This window comes from Bufo bufo, chromosome 8 (genome assembly GCF_905171765.1).
Source record: "Bufo bufo chromosome 8, aBufBuf1.1, whole genome shotgun sequence".
Lineage (NCBI taxonomy): Eukaryota > Metazoa > Chordata > Amphibia > Anura > Bufonidae > Bufo > Bufo bufo.
Genome location: NC_053396.1, coordinates 42,142,217 through 42,163,038, shown reverse-complemented (window position 1 = coordinate 42,163,038; position 20,822 = coordinate 42,142,217). Strand labels below are relative to the sequence as shown.

General features: G+C 40.7%; 1 protein-coding gene across 3 annotated transcripts in view; it reads left to right on the top strand.

Annotated features, from left to right (window-relative positions):
- The window catches only part of TNC (tenascin C), a 137,076-nt gene that overhangs the window by 105,272 nt on the left and 10,982 nt on the right, over nucleotides 1-20,822 (top strand). For all 3 annotated transcript variants that reach the window (XM_040406040.1, XM_040406039.1, XM_040406042.1), the window contains 3 exons: nucleotides 3,236-3,368; nucleotides 10,172-10,323; nucleotides 15,554-15,650. In XM_040406040.1, the coding sequence (XP_040261974.1) occupies nucleotides 3,236-3,368; nucleotides 10,172-10,323; nucleotides 15,554-15,650 (382 nt within the window). The remainder of the gene's footprint in view (nucleotides 1-3,235; nucleotides 3,369-10,171; nucleotides 10,324-15,553; nucleotides 15,651-20,822) is intronic.

The following is a 20,822-nucleotide window of genomic DNA, read 5'->3' as shown; positions in this document are numbered from 1 at the left end:
AGAGTATGTTGGCAGAGTCATAGTGGGCGCTCAGTTTTTTCCTTACTTGGTTTGACAAGCATTGGAAATATGTTCTTATAGGCTATGGACACTTCGGGATCAATTTTTATGGCCTCGGTTGTTAAAAATGTTGCACCATTTTGTATCAATAACTTGCATGTATTATAATACATAGCAAGCTATTCAGTGCTGTTTACAGTCAAATCCATCAGATAGCATCTCTGATGATTCATCTCCTGGATACTTATTGAAGCTGAATTCTGATCAAATCTAATCAAGTTAATGGAATGTGATCAGATTTCAACTTAAATGAGCATTCAGAAGAGGAGAGAAAGGGGCTGGAGACAAGCCACTAAAGAGTTCATCTCATGGAATCAATTGTGATCAGCATTGAGAACCTTGCTATGTATTGTTATACATGCAATTTGCAGATACAAACTAGTTAAATATTTTAGCAGCCATCTATAAAGGTTTTTTTTTTTATCACATAATTGATACAAAGCAAGGAAAAATGAATACCAAGGGTGCTTTCACATCACCGTTTAGTTTTCCGTTCTTCTGATCCGTCAGAAGAAGAGAGAGAAAAAAAAGGATCCTGTTGCATCAGTTATGCATAGGATTGCATAGGATCTGCTTTTTTACAGGATCCAATAAAACAACGGATCCTGTTGCATCACTGCATGCAGGACTTTTTTTCCCCTCTAAAAACGGATCTCAGATGGAAATGGCACAAATGGATGACAAGTGATGCAACAGGTTCAGTTTTTTTTTACAGGATCCTGTTTTTTCTCTCTCTCTTATTCTGACGGATAAGGGTGGGTTCACATCTGCGTTCTGGATTCTGTTATGGTTTTCTGTTATAACATGGTTATAATGGAAAATAACGGAATCCTTAAGACGGAAGTCAAAACGGAAGTCTTTAAGAGGCATTCCGTTTTGATCCGTCTTAATAGAAGTCTATGGGAATCATAACGGATCTGTCTGGTTCCCGTTATGCAAGATGGAAAACAAAGTCCTGCCAACAGGACTTTTTTCTCCGTTATGCATAACGGAAATGGGACGGATCTTTTTGAAGGCTTCTGTTTTGCATTCCGTCATAATACAAGTCTATGGGCAGCAAAACTGATCTGTCCCATTTCCGTTTCGGCGGGACTGGACACCTGCATAGTGGAAAGCAGGACGTATCCGTTCAGCTGACCATAGACTTGCATTATGGAGTATCAAACGGAATGCCTCTTAAAGTCTTCCATTTTGACTTCCGTCTTATAGATTACGTTATTTTCCTTTATAAACCATGTTATAACGGAAAGCCATAAAGGAATCCAGAACGCAGATGCGAACCCATCCTAAGAAGAACGGAAAGCTAAACGGTGACGTGAATGCACCCTTAGATGTACAGTTGCAAGAAAAAGTATGTGACCCCTTTGGAATGATATGGATTTCTGCACAAATTGGTCATAAAATGTGATCTGATCTTCATCTAAGTCACAACAATAGACAATCACAGTCTGCTTAAACTAATAACACACAAATAATTAAATGTTACCATGTTTTTATTGAACACACCATGTAAACATTCACAGTGCAGGTGGGAAAAGTATGTGAACCCCTAGAATAATGACATGTCCAAGAGCTAATTGGAGTGAGGTGTCAGCCAACTGGAGTCCCATCAATGAGATGAGATTGGAAGTGTTGGTTATAGCTGCCCTGCCCTATAAAAAGAAACACACACCAGTTCTGGGTTTGCTTTTCACAAGAAACATCGCCTGATGTGAATGATGCCTCGCACAAAAGAGCTCTCAGAAGACCTACGATTAAGAATTGTTGACTTGCTTAAAGCTGGAAAGGGTTATAAAAGAATCTCAAAAAGCCTTGCTGTTCATCAGTCCACGGTAAGAAAAATTGTCTATAAATGGAGAAAGTTCAGCACTGCTGCTACTCTCCCTAGGAGTGGCCGTCCTGTAAAGATGTCTGCAAGAGCACAGCGCAGACTTCTCAATAAGGTGAATAAGAATCCTAGACTGTCAGCTAAAGACTTACAAAAGTCTCTGGCATATGCTAACATCCCTATTAGCGAATCTACGATACGTAAAACATTAAACAAGAATGGATTTCATGGGAGGATACCAGAGAGGAAGCCACTGCTGTCCAAAAAAGCATTGCTGCACCTTTACAGTTTGCACAAGAGCACCTGGATGTTCCACAGCAGTACTGGCAAAATATTCTGTGGACAGATGAAACCAAAGTTGAGTTGTTTGGAAGAAACACACAACACTATGTGTGGAGAAAGAGGTACAGCACACCAACATCAAAACCTCATCCCAACTGTGAAGTATGGTGGTGGCGGCATCATGGTTTGGGGCTGCTTTGCTGCGTCAGGGCCTGGACGGATTGCTATCATCGAAGGAAAAATGAATTCCCAAGTTTATCAAGACATTTTGCAGGAGAACTTAAGGCCATCTGTCCACCAGCTGAAGCTCACCAGAAGATGGGTGTTGCAACAGGACAACGACCCAAAGCATAGAAGTGAATCAACAACAGAATGGCTTAAACAGAAGAAAATACGCCTTCTGGAGTGGCCCAGTCAGAATCCTGACCTCAACCAGATTGAGATGCTGTGGCATGACCTCAAGAAAGCGATTCACACCAGACATCCCCAGAATATTGCTGAACTGAAACAGTTCTGTAAAGAGGAATGGTCAAGAATTACTCCTGACTGTTGTGCACGTCTGATCTGCAACTACAGGAAACGTTTGGTTGAAGTTATTGCTGCCAAAAGGAGGTTTAACCAGCTATTAAATCCAAGGGTTCACATACTTTTTCCACCTGCACTGTGAATGTTTACATGGTGTGTTCAATAAAACATGGTAACATTTAATTATTTGTGTGTTATTAGTTTAAGCAGACTGTGATTGTCTATTGTTGTGACTTAGATGAAGATCAGATCACATTTTATGACCAATTTGTGCAGAAATCCATATCATTCCAAAGGGTTCACATACTTTTTCTTGCAACTGTATATATGCATTTAAACTGCTATTCATCCACTAAGAACAGTGAACTCTGGCATATGCTGGAATTTATACTGGTGCAAATAACATGTCTACATAAAATGCATTGTTTATCGTTCCGTTTGATCACTATGAGTTTGAAAAGAATAGTAGCTTGGAAAATTCAAATTTGAGAAATTCTATCTATCTTTTTTTTATTGTTTTATGTTTTCTCCTTTTAACAGGAAGTAGCTTTGGGACCTGATGCCACCTCTTACAGAGTGCCAGATCTCAGTCCCTCATCTCAGTATACAGTAAGACTTCAGGCAATTAATGGAAACTTTAAGAGCAAATTCATCCAAACTATATTTACAACAAGTAAGGATATTAATGTTTGATATTCTTTATTTTCCTTTACATTGATATTTTTCGCAATGTATTAGTTCATTCCCACTTAGGAGGTCAATGTGCTATGAATACAGGTTACCAATGTATTCTTAACTAGTATTGCTGGGAGCTATAATTCTATAATAGGCATCAGCAAGTAACATTGGATAAATAAATTGAACTAAAATCAGATCCAATTATGTGTATACAAAATTAAGAATGTATGAGTAGACTATAGTGTAAGTGGCTGTCATAGAATAACTGATTGATCCAAATGTCTCATTATTTCATCTTGTGTAAACCTGTTCATTGGGTAGTGGTGGCGCTATTTTACTCAATAATTGAGGGGAAGACCATTATATTAAACAACTTCTGGCCATTTCTATTCTGGATACATGTGTGTGGCTTGATCAAGTCTGAGTCCCACTTTATTAATATATTTATTTTAGCATTATATATTTTTCTGTTGTTCTATGGCATATAATATGGAAATATTCCTCCTTGAAGATTCTCACTACTGAACGTTACACAATGTATTTATGCTATTCAGCTTAAGCAGAGTGGTTGACCAAGGTAGACAAGAAGATTCCACCTTTCATTTTACAGAGGCCCTATGGAAAACGAAAGCAGCAACCTACTCCACTTTTCCTTTTCATATTTGATCCATGTCTCCAGTGTGTCTATCACGGTGAGGATTGGGGGAAAAAAAAACACCGTACAATGTAAAGAGATAAAGGCCAGTATGCCAGATTAAGGGAGCAGGTCACCTCCTAAAACATCCCTAAATCTGGCCCTGTTCTCCTAAATCTATGAGCCGACCCATAAGGTAGGAGGGCACATACACTGGAACCTCAGAACCCTGAAATCCCTGAATTTCCCTGAAGTTAGGAGACAGGGACCAGAGACAACCAGGTTCATCCAAGACAAGGATGAACCAGAGTCTCCACAGGCCTAGCAACAAAGGGAAAAGGAGAGACCATACGCAGCAAGAGGATCGGCAGGTAAGAACAACAAGACAACACACTTACCTGCCGAAGCCTCCGCAACTGGAACCCGTGCATCAGTACAGGAGCCAAAACACACAGCAGGTCACAGTACAAACAACCCACACAGGAATCCAGCATACCAACTCTGCCAGAGCCCCCCATGCTCACACAGTGCATGGCAGCCCCAAGCAGCGCTGCATACAGGCTTAAACATACAGGGCAAATGTCAAACATACATGTAGGGACAAACACCAACAACAGCCCAGACATGTAACAACCATGAAAACGTACAACACCCTGAACATAAACCCACACCTAACCAGGGCCGTCTTTAATATTGATTGGACCCTGAGCAAAAATTTACTTGGGCCCCCTGGATCCCGCCTTCCCACACCTTAGCACACCAATCACGCCCTCCACCACAACACACACACAAAAAATCCACACATCTGGTAGAGTACAGTGAATGACTGTAAATACTTCCAGTTCTGAAGACTCCAGCGGCTCAGGATCAGTGCTCTGGGCAGCTGGGCTCAGGCTGGAAGTGGGCACCGCTATGCAGGAAGGAGACCGGGGCTCGGCTCACTCTAGTGTTACAGTGCAGCCCTGCACCCCACAGTATGCAGTATAGCACCCTATAGTATACAGCAACCCACAGTATGCAGTATAGCACCCTATAGTATACAGCACCACACAGTATGCAGTATAGCACCCCACACTATACAGTACCCCACAGTATATAGTAGAGCAGTATAGCAGCCCACAGTATACAGCACCCCACAGTATACAACACCTCACAGTATACAGTAGAGCAGTATAGCACCTCACCGTATACAGCACCCCAAACTATACACGATACAGCACCCCACACTATACAGCCCCCCACACTATACAGTACAGCAGTATAGTACTCCACACTATACAGCACCCACAGTATACAGTATACAGCCCCCCACAGTATACAGTACAGCAGTATAGCACTCCACATTATACAGCACCCACAGTATACAGTATACAGCCCCCCACACTATACAGCCCCCCACACTATACAGGCCCCCCACACTATACAGGCCCCCCACACTATACAGGCCCCCCACACTATACAGGCCCCCCACAGTATACAGTCCCCCACAGTATACAGGCCCCCACACAATATACAGGCCCCCACACAATATACAGGCCCCCACACAGTATACAGGCCCCCACACAGTATACAGCCCCCCACAGTATACAGCCCCCCACACTATACAGCCCCCCACACTATACAGCCCCCCACACTATACAGGCCCCCTTACACTATACAGGCCCCCCACAGTATACAGGTCCCCCACACTATACAGGCCCCCCACACTATACAGGCCCCCACACTATACAGCCCCCCCCACAGTATACAGCCCCCCCACAGTATACAAGCCCCCCACAGTATACAGCCCCACACAGTATACAGGCCCCCACAGTACACAGGCCCCCACACAGTATACAGCACCCCATTATACAGTAGTTTACAGTATATTAGCATAACAGCCCCTGTCACCTTTTTCTGATGTAATCTTCACAAAAAAATCTCCACAGTTAAGGCAAACTTCTCCTGCAACACTCCTGGTAGGACATGTGATGACCTCATAGCCATGTGACCAGTAATATTGCTAGGTTACTGGTCACATGGTGATGATGTCATCTAAGGTCCTAGATCACAGCTCTCACAGTACGCTGCCTGGACTCAGTGCCGGCAGGCATGGCATGGCAGCATCCCCTGTGTAGCTGACAGCCTGACACCAGGGGCAGTGGCTAGCAGGGCTCAAGAGGCAGCTGCCTTGGGCCCCCCAGGAGCAACTGGGCCCGGGCAGCTGCCCCTTTTGCCCCTTGATAAAGAAGGCCCTGCACCTAACAAATAACAAGTGAGGTAGGGAACCAGGAGCATACATAAGGAAAGACAATTTATGTCCAATAAGGTGTCCCTCAAGGACTGGACAGAAACACCCAGGCAAGGAGCAGAGCTCCATCACCAAACAAGGCTGTAGTACAACTGCCCCCAGCCTGCAAGCCACAGGTATATATCAAACTTCTGGCCACACCAAGGACACACAATAATCCCCACTAGCTAGAAGATTAACCCCTAGCACACCAAACAGCAGGGAGGCACACCTTAAAGGGGAATTGCATGTGCAAACCAAAAACTACACGTTGCCACCAGCAACGAGTCTGCACGGCAACCGCGTCACGGTCAAACAACAATATGACTGTGACAGTGTCTGGCAAAGGTGGCGTGACTTAAAATATAGACAATGCCATAATCAAGTGGTACAAAATAGCTACCTATTGTATGAAAATATTCCCAACTGAGAATAATTGGAAACACAAATTTTTTTTTTTAGGATGGTTTCCTTAAAGGGAACCTGTCACCAGTTTTATGGTGTCCTAACTAAGTGACTGATTCTCTTAGCACAATGCTGGGTCACTTTCTTTAATTGACCCAGTCAATCTGCCAACATCTTGTATTGAAAAGCTCCAGCTGATAATGATGAGTCCTGAATATTCATGAGCTCCTGACTCTTCCCGCCTACCTGATGCTGAATGACAGTTTGTTTCCATATGAACCAGCAGCAGGTGGGTGGGGGAGTGGCTATAGCTCTGAATTAAATATCAATGGACTCAATGACATCACGCTGGACTCCAATCAGCTCATTAGCATGCGGCATCTTTGTGTGTATATTATGAGGTAACCATCTGTCACACCAGTAAGTGAATACATCTAAGGCACTTTTTAGTAGTTAATGATTTTATATAATTAGTTAGATTATAATCAAATATCCACATGACAGGTTCCCTTTAAGGCTAGGTTCACACCTGAGCGTTTTACAGTGCGTTCCTACGCGCTGTAAAACGCTCAACAGGCAAAAACCAATGTTTCCCTATGGGCATGGTTCTCACCTGAGCGTTTTACAGCGCGTACGAACGCGCTGTAAAACGCCCTATGCCCCAAGAAGTACAGAAGCTTCTTTGGGGCGTATTGTGGCGCGTATTGTGGCAGTTTTTGGATGCCTCTGTGGTTAATCACACAAACGCGCGTACTATGCTCGTTTCCAAAATACAAAAACAGCCCAAAATACGCCTCAAAAACGCCCGATAAAAACGCCTGTAAAAAGTGCTTATCGAATACGCTCAGGTGTGAGCCCAGCCTAAGACATAGCTCTGTGTGTGCCATCCGGTTCTCAAAGCAATGGATAAGTCTTTTGACCCCATGTTTCATTTTGAGATATCAAACAAGAGACTGATCATGCATTTTCATCATAAAACTAGACAAGATTCGATCAATATAATGAGCACAGCCGAATTATTTGCAAAAACACTTTAAAAGCATAACAAAAAAATGTAGTCTTGTTGACAGATCTATAAGTGTTATTCCAGATTCCACCTCTTTAAATGTCAAGGCTGCATTAAAAGCTTTCCACGTTCCTTTCGAAGCAGAAAAATAAACCTTTTTTTTGTCTCAGGGAAAATGTGTAGCTCAATGACCGTTGTGATTTAACGATCATATGCAGGTAGACTGAATTATACTGTGCTTTACAGAATGCATTTTTAATGTCATACAAGTATTACGCTATTGTATTGTGATTTTTTTGGCACATTGGGTCTTTATCCTGTAAACGGTTACGAAGATGATTGGCTAAAATGTACACAAAGTCCTATAACTTTGTGCAGTATGCCCTAACAATGACCTAAGGGTGCCTATCTTCTAGAGTTATTGAATGGAAAGTCATTCATATTTGAAAGGAAACATGTGCTTGGAAGGACTTGCATACAGTGAGAGAAGCCAGACTAGTAAGTGCTGGAAGCAAACACAGTACAAAGAGTTGAAGACTAGACAAAGAATTTGTTATGGGCTACTTACCTCGCCCTGGCAGTCTTCCAAGTGAACAGGATGTGCTCCCAGTGCAGGTGGCTTCATTGCACTGAAATCTAAAGCAGACACATTTCCAAGTTGATCCTGAAAGGGAACAACTTAAATTTTAATGCCATTCTGATAGGAAAAAAAATATTGGCTAAAGTCAGAGGACAAGACTAAACGATAGAGATGTTATTCAACAGCATTCATTGGAATAGTTAGGGATATTTTATTCCCTAGAGTTGAGTTTATTGTTATTGGCCTTGTGCTTGTGGTTACACACAGAAGCTGTAGACTCTCTATTCTTCCTGTTCCCAAAGCTAATGCTTCACAGTTACTAAATTTATATCAACAATTATATCTGCCGTGTTGGAACATGAATCCTTTTGTTTTCCATCACATACTAAATCAATTTTCTGAGATTTAGAATGAGATGCCTGTGCCAGAGAACAGAGAGGATTTGAGAAATATGATCAAAAATGTCTAACCCTTAAAAATACCAATGCTTAGTAAGAAATGTATTTCATGTTGTTCATCGATATGGGGTATGAGTCATTCTATATGGATTTTTCAGCTGACCAGATGAGACAAAGCTGAACTTATTAAAATGATTCAAAACGTAGAGGGCCTTATAAGTAAAAGCTGGTGCCACAAGATGTGGACCACTTGTGCTCAGCAACCAATGAGATTTCAGTTTTAATGTCCCCAAGTGATCTGCCTGTTCAAACGAACACATAACGTAGATATTAATCAAATAAATATCCTAAATGTAGCCAGTAGATAGACACATTCCGTAGAGACACACCATGTGATTACCATCAGGCCCACGGTGCCAGCCCTGAACGGCTTCTTCTGTTTTCTGACATATAATCATATCAATAGTCTGCAGTTGCTACTGAGAAGGGTTCATTGCATCGGAGGCGTAACTCGCAACACCTGGGCCACAAACTATCAAGTGCCATTTATTATGTTGGTATCTAGGGTAGATTTGAGCAAAGTTTTGGAAAATTCGATTTGGCTGCTTCGCCAAATTTTACAAACATTTTTTCTTTGTGACTAATTATATAATCACGATAGCGCCGCTCCCAATCATTGTACCTCTCAGATGTCACGTTCATACATGATCATGCCATTTGAGAGTAAAAACTGTGTAAAATTAACAGAAAAAAAAAATAAAATCATACTAACAGCCTCCATTTGCTCAGGACAGGCCAGCCACCACCATCTTGCTTGAATCAAGATGGCGGCGGCTAGTCCGTCGCAAGCAAATGGAGGAGGTAAGTATGATTTGTTTTTTTAGTTTTTTACACTATTTCAGGTTAAATCGATTCTCTACCCCGAAGTGCGAGGAAATATGGCTTTGCGGCGAATCAAATTTATCGTGAAATTCAGATCGAATTGCACTTCATTGGATTCGATTCGCTCAACTCTAATATAGGGCTTACATGCCAAGGTGCCATTACTAACCCTCTATAGATATAAAAGGAGTATATTTACCATATATAACTAATGGTATAATCCTGTTGTAAACTACAACATCGTTCAAACCATACTTTTGTTATTTTTATCGTCTTTTCCGATCCCCATAAAAGAACTTTAATGGATATGCAAATATAAGGCACCAAATGCCCAGCTGGGCATAATCAACCTTTCAAGGAAACCCACGTCCACCTCTTTTCTTTGACATCCGATCCGCTATATTCAAATCTCGGTAACTAAAGATGTCAGTCAATGCCCACAGTATGAAAGCGTGACTTTCCAATGAAATTAAATAGGGGGATCAATCATTGCAAATAACTCCCTGACCCCTAATGATTTGACCATCTGTCCATGAGGACATCCATTTAATAAAAAAAGTTTGCTTGATCTGTGATTTGAGATACCAAAATTTCTAATCCATTTCTTTCATTGTTTTATTCTAGCTGGACTTCTATATCCGCTCCCCAGAGACTGTTCTCAAGCTATTCTAAATGGAGAGACAGAATCAGGAATGTACACAATTTATGCCAATGGTGACCAATCACAACCTATGGAAGTATTTTGTGACATGGAGATTGATAACGGTGGATGGATTGTAAGTATCAAATATCACTGGAATCTGCTGTAGATTCACAAAACCACTTACATCACACGATATGAACAACTAAAAACAAAAATGATCGAAAATTATCTATTTAGCGTTCACTTATTTGCTTTATACTTTCAGAAAATTTTAGACAAGGGTTATGAAAATCCAAATAAAGGTCTAAATCAGGGATCAGCAACCTCCGGCACTCCAGCTGTTCAGAAACCACAACTCCAAGAATGCTTCATTTACTTCTATGGGAGTTATAAGAGTAGCCAAGCATGTTTGCATGGTGGGAGTTGTAGTTTCACAGCAGCTGGAGTGCCGAAGGTTGCTGATCCCTGCTCTAAATACAGGACATTAAGATTGGAAGAAAATACACCTGAAATATCTTTTTTGAGCAATGACCTATGTTTCCCTTGTCTCTAAATGTAAGTGCACAAATAATCCCCCTTCCCAGAGAACCATTGACCTAAAGCATGTCATACATTGGGGATTATAGACAAGCATTTTCTGAAGGACTTGTCATTTATGGTTGTTTAGTTGTCTTGAATGACAATGCCATAAGTTAAACAACAAATTGCTGATTGATTTCTACCATGATCTGTGGCCTATTCTGAGCTTACATTGATCTGTCCCTTAGTATGAATGACTTTTTAACTACAGTTAAAAAAAAATCAAACGGATGAACCGATGAAGTTTTGGCCGTCAGCATCTGTCACATTCGTTTGTGTCATAAAAAGCCATCAATGGTCAGCAGGTGATGCTCCAAATCATCATTTTCGGCCATACAAAATCTCAGTTTACTAAATCTTTAGTATATCTTATTTTTATTTACTGTGTCACTGAGTTTTGACTATGGGTGCCTGTAAGCAGTCATGTTGGGCCACGTGATAGCTCTAGCCAATGTCAACCATGCGGTCCAAGACCCTGTAATGGCCTCATGAGTGACACGTCCTCTCTGCAGCCAGTCATCGACTGCTGTGGTCATATGACCTGTGTCAAAATGGATGTTGATCCTGAGAGATCCCAAACCTCAGAGATGGCAGGGGAGTGAAGCAGCCAGAACTCAGCAGGGGGGATCAGGTAAGTATGATTACTAGTGTGGGTCTGGACAAAAAGCCACAGATGTGAACAAGCCCTTTAATGGCCAGTGTGAAAACTGTAGACATTTAAGATTAAAAAAAAATATAGATAGTGACATGAAAAAAATAAATTCACCTACATTTCTAAAATTACAAACAATAAATTACCTTTTTATGAAACATTAATTTTAAAGGAAATGTCCAGCCAGGAAAAATTAGAGAATTGGAAAATGTTCCAAATGTAACACTCGTCATAGCGATTTCTCACTGCTTTGAGTCCCCTACCTGTTTTTAATTCCATCCCCTCCCTCTGAACATCACTGCAGTCAACTACTGACTATTCTTCCATCATTCCTGGAACCTTCCATCTTTTGTTTCTCCATACCCTTCTTTCCATTTCTTTTCTTTCTTTTTTTTGTTTCCTTCCATGTACCACATCTTGTTTTTTATGAAGTGCCCCAACTGTAATGACTATTGTGCTGTATATCTGCCATCTAAATTGCAGATGAGTACTTATCACTTCCCAACACACAGGTCAATTTACACATAAAGATGTCTTGTCAATCAGTATAAAACCTAGTATATTCCAGTATAAAAATCTAGATTTGTGCTTTTGAAGGTTAATGCTTACAAAACATTTGACTTAGATGCCAATATCTGCATATCTAACTCCAATTACATACTGTAAATATGCAAAAAATTTTAAACAAAAATGGATTGTAAATCATTGAATATACAGTGGCTTCACATTATTATGACCACCAGATAATATTCAGTAACTGCCATGTGCAACATGGACAGCAGTTATATGGGGAGGGACTGACTCAATAATGTCCAGGTATGTTGTCACAGGTATCTGGAACCATGATGAGTGCTGTGCATCCCAAAACTTCTAGAGGGTGCGTTGGGGAGGATCCATAGAGCAAATGCAAAGATCGAGTTGGTCCCACAGGTGCTCAATTGCGTTCAAGTCTTAGGTTAGGGTAGTTCTTGGAAGTCTTGGTCATGCTCTTCCAACCAATGTCTGACATTTCTAGCCATGTGACATATTGCATTGTCTTGCTGGAAGATCCAATCCACCCCAGGGAAGAAAATTAGCATGTAAGGGTATATGTGATCTGCAAGGATAAACATATCCAAATCAGATGGGAGTGTCTTCCACATGGATGAGTGCTCACAGAGAATGCAAAAAGAAAAACATTTCCCAGACCATAATGCTGCCACCAACTGCTTGTATTCTTTCACTAAAGTTTGTTCTCTAATGTTTCTTGGGTGAGGTACAATTTCGACACTGCTGTGGAAATTGTGGAATTTTTTGGCAGATACAACTTGCTTAGCAGAGTTGAAGTGACCATTTGTCTGCTTTGGGTCCCCATACATAGTAGGGCTTGCCCAAGTGTTGATTTCAGTCAAACGGCTGGTAGCCCCCTTGTTCATTTTGGAGGTGAGGTGCTCCACTGTAGCATGTTGATCCACCCTCGTGGACTGATGTTTGCCTCTCACATAACTGGCACATAGTGCTTCTCAGTTTCCACACTTATTTGTAATGGTGCCATTATGATGCCCTTTAACCACAGCAGCACGCAAACAGTTTTACTCATGACAGCAACAAGGGATATGTGTACAGACAGCATATCACACACCTTATACACCCACCAAGCCAGCTGACAACACGGAACTTCCTTCGTGGGCTGTGTGCTGCTGACAACAGTAGGAAGTGGTCATAATAAGGTGACTCGACTTGTTTCCAAGGAAATGTCAACTAAACATATTTATGAAAAAGGCAAACATAATTCTGAATTAGTAGCATTAATTCTAGAATATGAATTTAAAAAAAAATACAATTTGGATGGGACATCAAAGTTTCATCAGTGCAAGTCTGACTTCAAGCTCCCATGGTGATCATTAGAATGAAGGAGATAATGTGTTGGGTGGAGTCACAGACTTGTCAGTCAATTCTGACACCTACTATTCTGACACCAAGGTCTGACACCTACTAATCAAACATTAATGGTCTATACTAAGGACAAACCTTCAATATTTAAATACTGGAGAACATTTTAACTGAGCATGAGTGCCTTACATTTCCAACTTATTGAAAAGGACACAGGGCATTTATTAAGCCTCTTCTTCCATCTTCCAAACTGGCATAAACTGTGGGTTTGCAACTTTTTAAATGCCACTGCGAAGAAATTTAGTTGCAGTTGACATTTTACCACAGCCCTGGCCCCTTTACAGTGGTGGTGAGGGTGGCACATGGTTAGGGTCATCTGCCCATCATATTTATCATTGTTTCTGCCATTTTTAATGGTAACTGAAATCTGTGGCAGCAACGAGCTAGCATAGATTTCAATCAGGTGAATGGTGCAAGAGGATGCTCTTAATTTATGATGAGGCATGCACCTTGTCATAAAATAAATGCATCCTTTGGCACAGGGGATAGCAAGACCAATGTAGCACATGCCGATCTTGATGTATCTATCCATACATTTTCTGAGAACCTGCAGAATTTTACTGTAAAACACTTAGACATTTCTAGTTGTTTTCAACATATTTTAAGAATTAAACATTATATAATACTTAATCAAGCAAGTCTACTAATATAGAACTGTAATATATATACACAAACCTTCAATAATTTAGTCCGTAGATTGTTGCAACACCTGCTGCAGAAACAAGAGTTATGGAAGCTATTAGAAAAATGCAGAATATGTCATGAAAACATGTCAAACTAAGCATGTGGGATGAATTTTATGCATACTTGTCTTGAAAGGCAGTAAAATCAGAGGTTAAAATTTCAAAGTAAATTCAGACAAAATAGTGTCTAAAAAATGAATTGCGATAAAAAAAAATTGTAGCATAAAAAAATAATAAAAATACATGCATCTCTATCTCTCTATCTATCTCTGTTTGTTTATGTATCTACACATGTATATTAAGCTAGTGTTCATTCAGCATGTGGTCGAGCATCTGGGAAACAGAAAAAAAGTATGGAAAACTTCAAAAAATAATGAAACCATAATGAAACCATAACCAAACCAAGCATATTATTGCTTGTGTCTGCTATATCCCTGGGAAACCATGAGTTTAACTGAGGCCAGGTGGCTATAATTCATTCCAATGTCAGGACACCATACAGTTTTGTCATCCTATAAATAAAAATATTATTTGTGAGAAGAAACTTTCAGCTAATTATGATGTGTGCTACTGTAGGGACCTCCAGCAATCACTAGTAATCTATGGGTGAACTTGAAAGCATCTGTTTTTCACTGTATCACCACCCCAGGAGAAATGACAGATTTCACTGTCAATGGGATGTCTATGTAATACATGAATATGCTCCATAGCTTCTTGCTAATAGACTGAGGTTCTAAATGAGGGACCCCATCTATTAGTTCAAAAAACCAGCATAGAATATTCTAAGCTGGACAACTCCTTCAAGTCAAAGATGTCCAACATGAGTTATACAATTAAAGTTACAGTATTTTTGTAAGAAAGTGTGAGAATCCATGAAACTAGTCAGAGATCAGGACAGTCAGCAATGGGTCAGTCAGGTAAACAGGCTATGGTCAGGACAGGCAGCAGAGAGTCAGAGATGGAAAACTGGCAGAGGTCACCACACTGGCAGACAAACAGAATGGGACACCTTCACTGGTAACTGACAAGTTAGGTAGCCTAAAGTTTTGGCATCTACCTGTAGCAGAAGGTGCCTTAAATATCCAATAGTGCCCAGCCTTTTACTAGGGAGAATGAGAGTGCCCTAGAGACAGACTAACAGGACCTAGAAGAGAGGTGCAGGCTGTGACCTGCAGCAGGAAAACACTTGGAATGCCGATGTCCAGGCTCTCTGCCAGCTGTCATGGGGGAACAAACAGGTCCGGACCACAGAGTAAAACAGATACCGGCCTGGTGACTGATGCAAGGCAGGGGAACTGTATAAGCGGCAGGCACAGGCCACCAACATAACAATTTGACACTGCTAGGGATAGTATTTGTAAGACTATCTACCTCCACACAAGCTAATATACAGTAGATGCAATTCATGCATTAAACATTATAGACAATTACTTTAATGAATGTCTTGCTTCCAGTGGTTGAAAAAAGTTCTTGACATTTTATTAACAATATACAAAAAACTATTCTGTACTGTATAGGTGTTTTTGAGAAGAACTGATGGGTCTGAAGATTTTTACAGAAATTGGAGAGCTTACAGTGCTGGATTTGGAGATCCCAATAATGAATTTTTCTTAGGTAAGTAGGCATTTGCATCAAATACAATTTATTTTAAACAAGAACTATGTGCTTTTCACATTTAAGGGAAAGTTTAAAAATGTTAGTTGCAAAAATTAAAGAAGGAATCTCCAAAAGGGGTACCATGCAGTAGTAATAGAAAGTAAAAGACTCACATATAACCATGCCAAAATATTGATACAGTCTAGGCACTTCAATGTAAATCCACATAAAATAAAAACACTCCAAAAAAGTGAAAAATGCAACAGATCAAGTTATATCAATTGGAGTGTTGAGAGAACGTTCACCCAATGTAGTTTCACTTGTCAGCATATAAAGGTGCCTTCACATGCAGCAGATTTTGTTGCAAAAAACTTCTACGACTGAAAATGAATTCTATTTATCTGAATGGTTTGTTTTTGGAGGCAAAGACATGGATTTCTGTAAGCTTCATCCAAATGCAAGGAACTCATTTTCAGTCAACAAAATGCGTTAATTTAAAAAATATATATTTTAAGTCATTTTCATTTGTTTCTACCACTTAGATGATCTCATGTCATATTGTTTATTTATTTTTGTTTATTAGAGAGAACATGGAAAATTATGGTATATTATATTTTTAACATTATGAGGTGAATTAGATTCTTATACTTATATAAATATTTTAAAATGATTGTCTCACTAAGTCATCCCAAGTAGGGCACATGAAAGTAAAAATGGAGAGCCATTCTAAAGAACTTCCAGTACTGCCGGGGTCACATAGCATTATATTGACTTATGATGCTATGTAACCCTTACAGTTCTGGAATGTATTGGATAACACTGACAGCATTATGTCAGTGTTATACAATACATTCCAGACCTCTAAGGGTTACATAGCATCATAAATCAATACAATGCTATGCGACCCCGGCAGTGCTCCAGAGTTCAGGAAGGGAGCTCCCGCAGCGAGTCGGCAGTATGTAACTCACTCATCTGAAAGCGGCCTAAGGGTCCATTCACACTTCCGCAAAATGGTTCCGCATCCTTTCTGGAATTTTGCGGAATGGGTGCGGACCCATTCATTTTCAATGGGACCGCAAAAGATGCGGACAGCACACAGTGTGCTGTCTGCATCCGCACTTCCATTTCACGGGCCCGCAAAAAATTGTCCTATTCTTGTCCGTGGCTGCATTTCTATCATAATGCCGGCCACGAGCGGTCCGCAAAATGCGGAACGCACATGGCTGGTGCCCATGTTTTGCGGATACACAATTTGCGGACCGCAAAACAGTTGTGGACGTGTGAATGGACCCTAACATATTTTCAGAGCCAATTAAAGTCTATAGGGCCATTGCATAGTGGAAATCAATAGGCCCGTGTTTAACAGCCGTATAGACAAAAGTGTACCCGTCTAACGGCTGTTAAACACAGCCACAAGGGTCTTTACGGAGTTAAAACATTTTTAACAAAATATGAATTTCATCTACTTGAACTCGCAGGGGCACTCGCTTCTCAAACCCTTGCTATTGACTAAATGCAGCAGTATCTGCGCTCCCAGCATCGCGACATCACATGTGACGTCACGACACCTGGAAATTTATGCATTACATGGATGGCCGCCACTAATCTAAGGCAGACCATAGCTTCCCCTTGTGATAACAGCATATCGGCAGGGGTTTCAGAAGTCAGCTTAATTTCAAGAAAAGGTTGTCATGGTAAGACAACCCCTTTAAAACACCTTCACATTATGAAATAAATATATCTATGGTAGAATGTGGCATTCATGTCCTAAACAAGTGCCCGTAAACGACAAATAAAATAAACGTAAGCACTTCTTGAGATTTGTTTGAAGTATCGTGTATATTTTTATTTGGTTTTCATATGCAAGGCAACTTTTTCGTGTACATGTGACAAAATACAACAATTCGTGTGAATATCAGAAAATTATAGGAAATGAGAAAACAAGATTATACAACATCCGTCTGTGATATTATGGATATATATGAGATGGCCTAGTAGTGTAAGGCGAAGTCATACATAACATTTAGTACTAAGTTGTATACTTAGTACAAGAGAGCACCATTGAGGTAAAGTATAAGCAGTAAATGTTAAGATCTTCCCATGGGGGTTGCAGTGTCTCATATACATTTATGGATGGGTATCAAAGAAAAAAGTCTTTCAAAGGACAGCAATAGCCAAAACGGAGAGAGACAAAATTGGCAAAATGAAGACTTTCGTCTCTGCTCAAAAATCATGTTCTGAGCGGACACCGAACGGACCCCATTATAGTCTATGGGGTCTTTGGGCTCCGTTACGCTCAGTTAGGTCTCAGTTATCTGCAGAATACGTCCTTTCCGTTCTCTTGCTCTTCAACGGAGCCGGAGAACGGAAAGGAGAAATGGTGATGTGAACAAGGCCTTAATACCCTATCATATGTTATTGTAGGATCAGCCCATAACAAATGTCTGGGTTGCATTTCAACGTTTTGCTCTATTTTATGTTTTTGTCTTCATTTTGCCAATTTTGTGTCTCTCCATTTTGGCTATTGCTGTCCTTTGAAAGACTTTTTTCATTTATACTGTGATAAAGTGCATGGTAGAGGTATGGTGGGGGTGTGTATTTCACCTGGTGGTTCAGTTTAGCTCGGTGAGATAACTGAAATCCAGAAATAAGGCTGCTTCAGCAAGGCATAGCTTGCTGGAGATTGTTTTGTTTAAAGTAGTTGGGCTGGATTTCTTTGGACTGGGAGACAGGTTGGTAGTGGGAGTCTCTCACTACCAATATCTACAGATATTACCTGTAGCTGAGGAGATCACAGGTGAGGTCAGCTGGGCTATAATCAAGGAGGGCTAAAACAACCCTCTGTGTATGACTTGGGGGAGTAAGTGACCCTACAGAGAGGGTTGGAGCCGAAGACCCTGTGTGTAAACTGTGTTTTTTGAGGTGAGCCAGGGAGAAGACCTCTGTATTAGCTAGAGCCCAGATGGGCAGGTGTTTATTTTGGTTTATGTTTATGTTTGTGATGGTGCTAAAGTGCCAGAATAAAGCACCATTTGGACTTGAACGTCGTTGTCAGAGGAGAAATCTGTGATTGCGACCCCCTCTGTGAGAGAGCGATAAATTCACTTACAATACCCATCCATAAACGTAGGATATATGAGACACTGCAACCCCCACGGAAAGATCTTCACATTTACCGCCTATACTCTACCTCAATATTGCTCTCTTGTACTCAGTATACCACACAGAAGAAAAGGTTGTAGTACAGCTCCTAAAAAAGTTGTCCTTTATTTCATGCGGTAAAAACTTCCAAACACAAGACTGGTATGCGGTCTACGCGTTTCGGACCTAGGAATCACAGTCCTTACTCATGACAATGCTACCATAGACTCGTGGACCTTATGAGACCCAGTTCCGCCAATCCAACTGGAGTACAGAGTCACGTGACTCATGAGGATCAGGAGAAAACCTGGGATCAAATTCCCTTAAAATTAACACCTCATGTGCCAAAAAATACAAAACATTGTGATATTTGCTCATTGTAAAAACAATAAACTATAAAGACATGAATCACATATTTCAAACCTTTTAAACATATCAGTGGTATTGCAAGATTAGATCATACTTTTTATTGAGTCCTGTAAGGAAGCAAGTTCCTAGCTCAAACATCTAGTAAGCTTCTCGACTGAGAAGCTTACGTCTGTGATCACCCCCTCTGAACCCTTTCAATTCGCTGTACAGAAAGCGAAGAGGTGTTCCCTTGGTGCACTACAGCAAAGTGCTGTCCAGGCTGTGTCTGTGCTTCTCAAGTTGTTGGCTGCAGGTGAGCGCTGCTTTGCTTTTTTCAAGTTGTTATCAGTATACCACGTAGTACTAAATGTTATGTATGACTTCGCCTTACCCTACTAGACCATCTCATATATATCCATAATATCACAGACGGATGTTGTATAATCTTGTTTTCTCATTTCCTGTAGTTTTATGATATTCACGTGAACTCTTGTATTTTGTCATTTAGTGTTTAAAAAAGGTCCAATTGGGACCGAAACATCACATGTACAAGAAAAAGTTGCCTTGCATATGAAAACCAAATAATCTACACAATACTTCAAACAAATCTCAAGAAGTTTAGTAAAGTTTATAGTGGCTCACCCTTCAGTCAGCTAAGGCAGGTGCTCAAACTAAGGTGTGGTTCACCCTGACCACAATGTGAAGTTTGAGAATTTTAGTACAATATAGTGAGCACTCAATATCTGCTGCTATGCGTCAGGTTCAGTTTATATATTATTTATTATGTCACACTACAGCATATTTTGTACAAATATAAAACAATATAAAACAATATAAAACAATATATTGGTAAAATACCGCTTATTACAAATCATTAAGAAGTATCACTGCTGAATATCAATATGAGTCATTATTATATACCAATAAAATTCAGACTTGTTAAGAATATAAATATATAAATATATAAATATAGAGATTCCTATTATTACTTTGTATGCGCTGCGCCTGTATTGCGCTACAAAGTCTCAGTCTTATATCTGTGCTAAGAGGAATGGCTCACAGTTCCAGGCGGTATCTTCGTGAGTTTACTATTCAATATTACTCACTTTTTGGGGTCCAGCTTGTGTGTATCAGTCCGTGGTGGCGTCCCACCACAGGTTAGTGCACTCACCGGATTCCTTTATAGCACTGTAGGCTAGCTTCCACTTGCTCCACTCTGCAGTCTCGTTATGGTAGATGAAATACCTGCTTTCAATTGACTCCTATACGCCCCACGTGTAGTCGGCGTCCTGTATTTCACCAACAATCCACGAGGCTAGGGCGTCAGGGAGTCCTCGCTTGTAGATATGTTCGAGGCTCCTATGTTTGAGTCAAGAGTCTTGCTAATTACCGTCTATGCGGTTATGTCCATAACTCTGCGTACTGGTGATTCCGGTGTAGTGAAGTGTGTCCTTCAGTGTATGGATCCCGTCCTGCTAGGACGGGATCCATACACTGAAGGACACACTTCACTACACCGGAATCACCAGTACGCAGAGTTATGGACATAACCGCATAGACGGTAATTAGCAAGACTCTTGACTCAAACATAGGAGCCTCGAACATATCTACAAGCGAGGACTCCCTGACGCCCTAGCCTCGTGGATTGTTGGTGAAATACAGGACGCCGACTACACGTGGGGCGTATAGGAGTCAATTGAA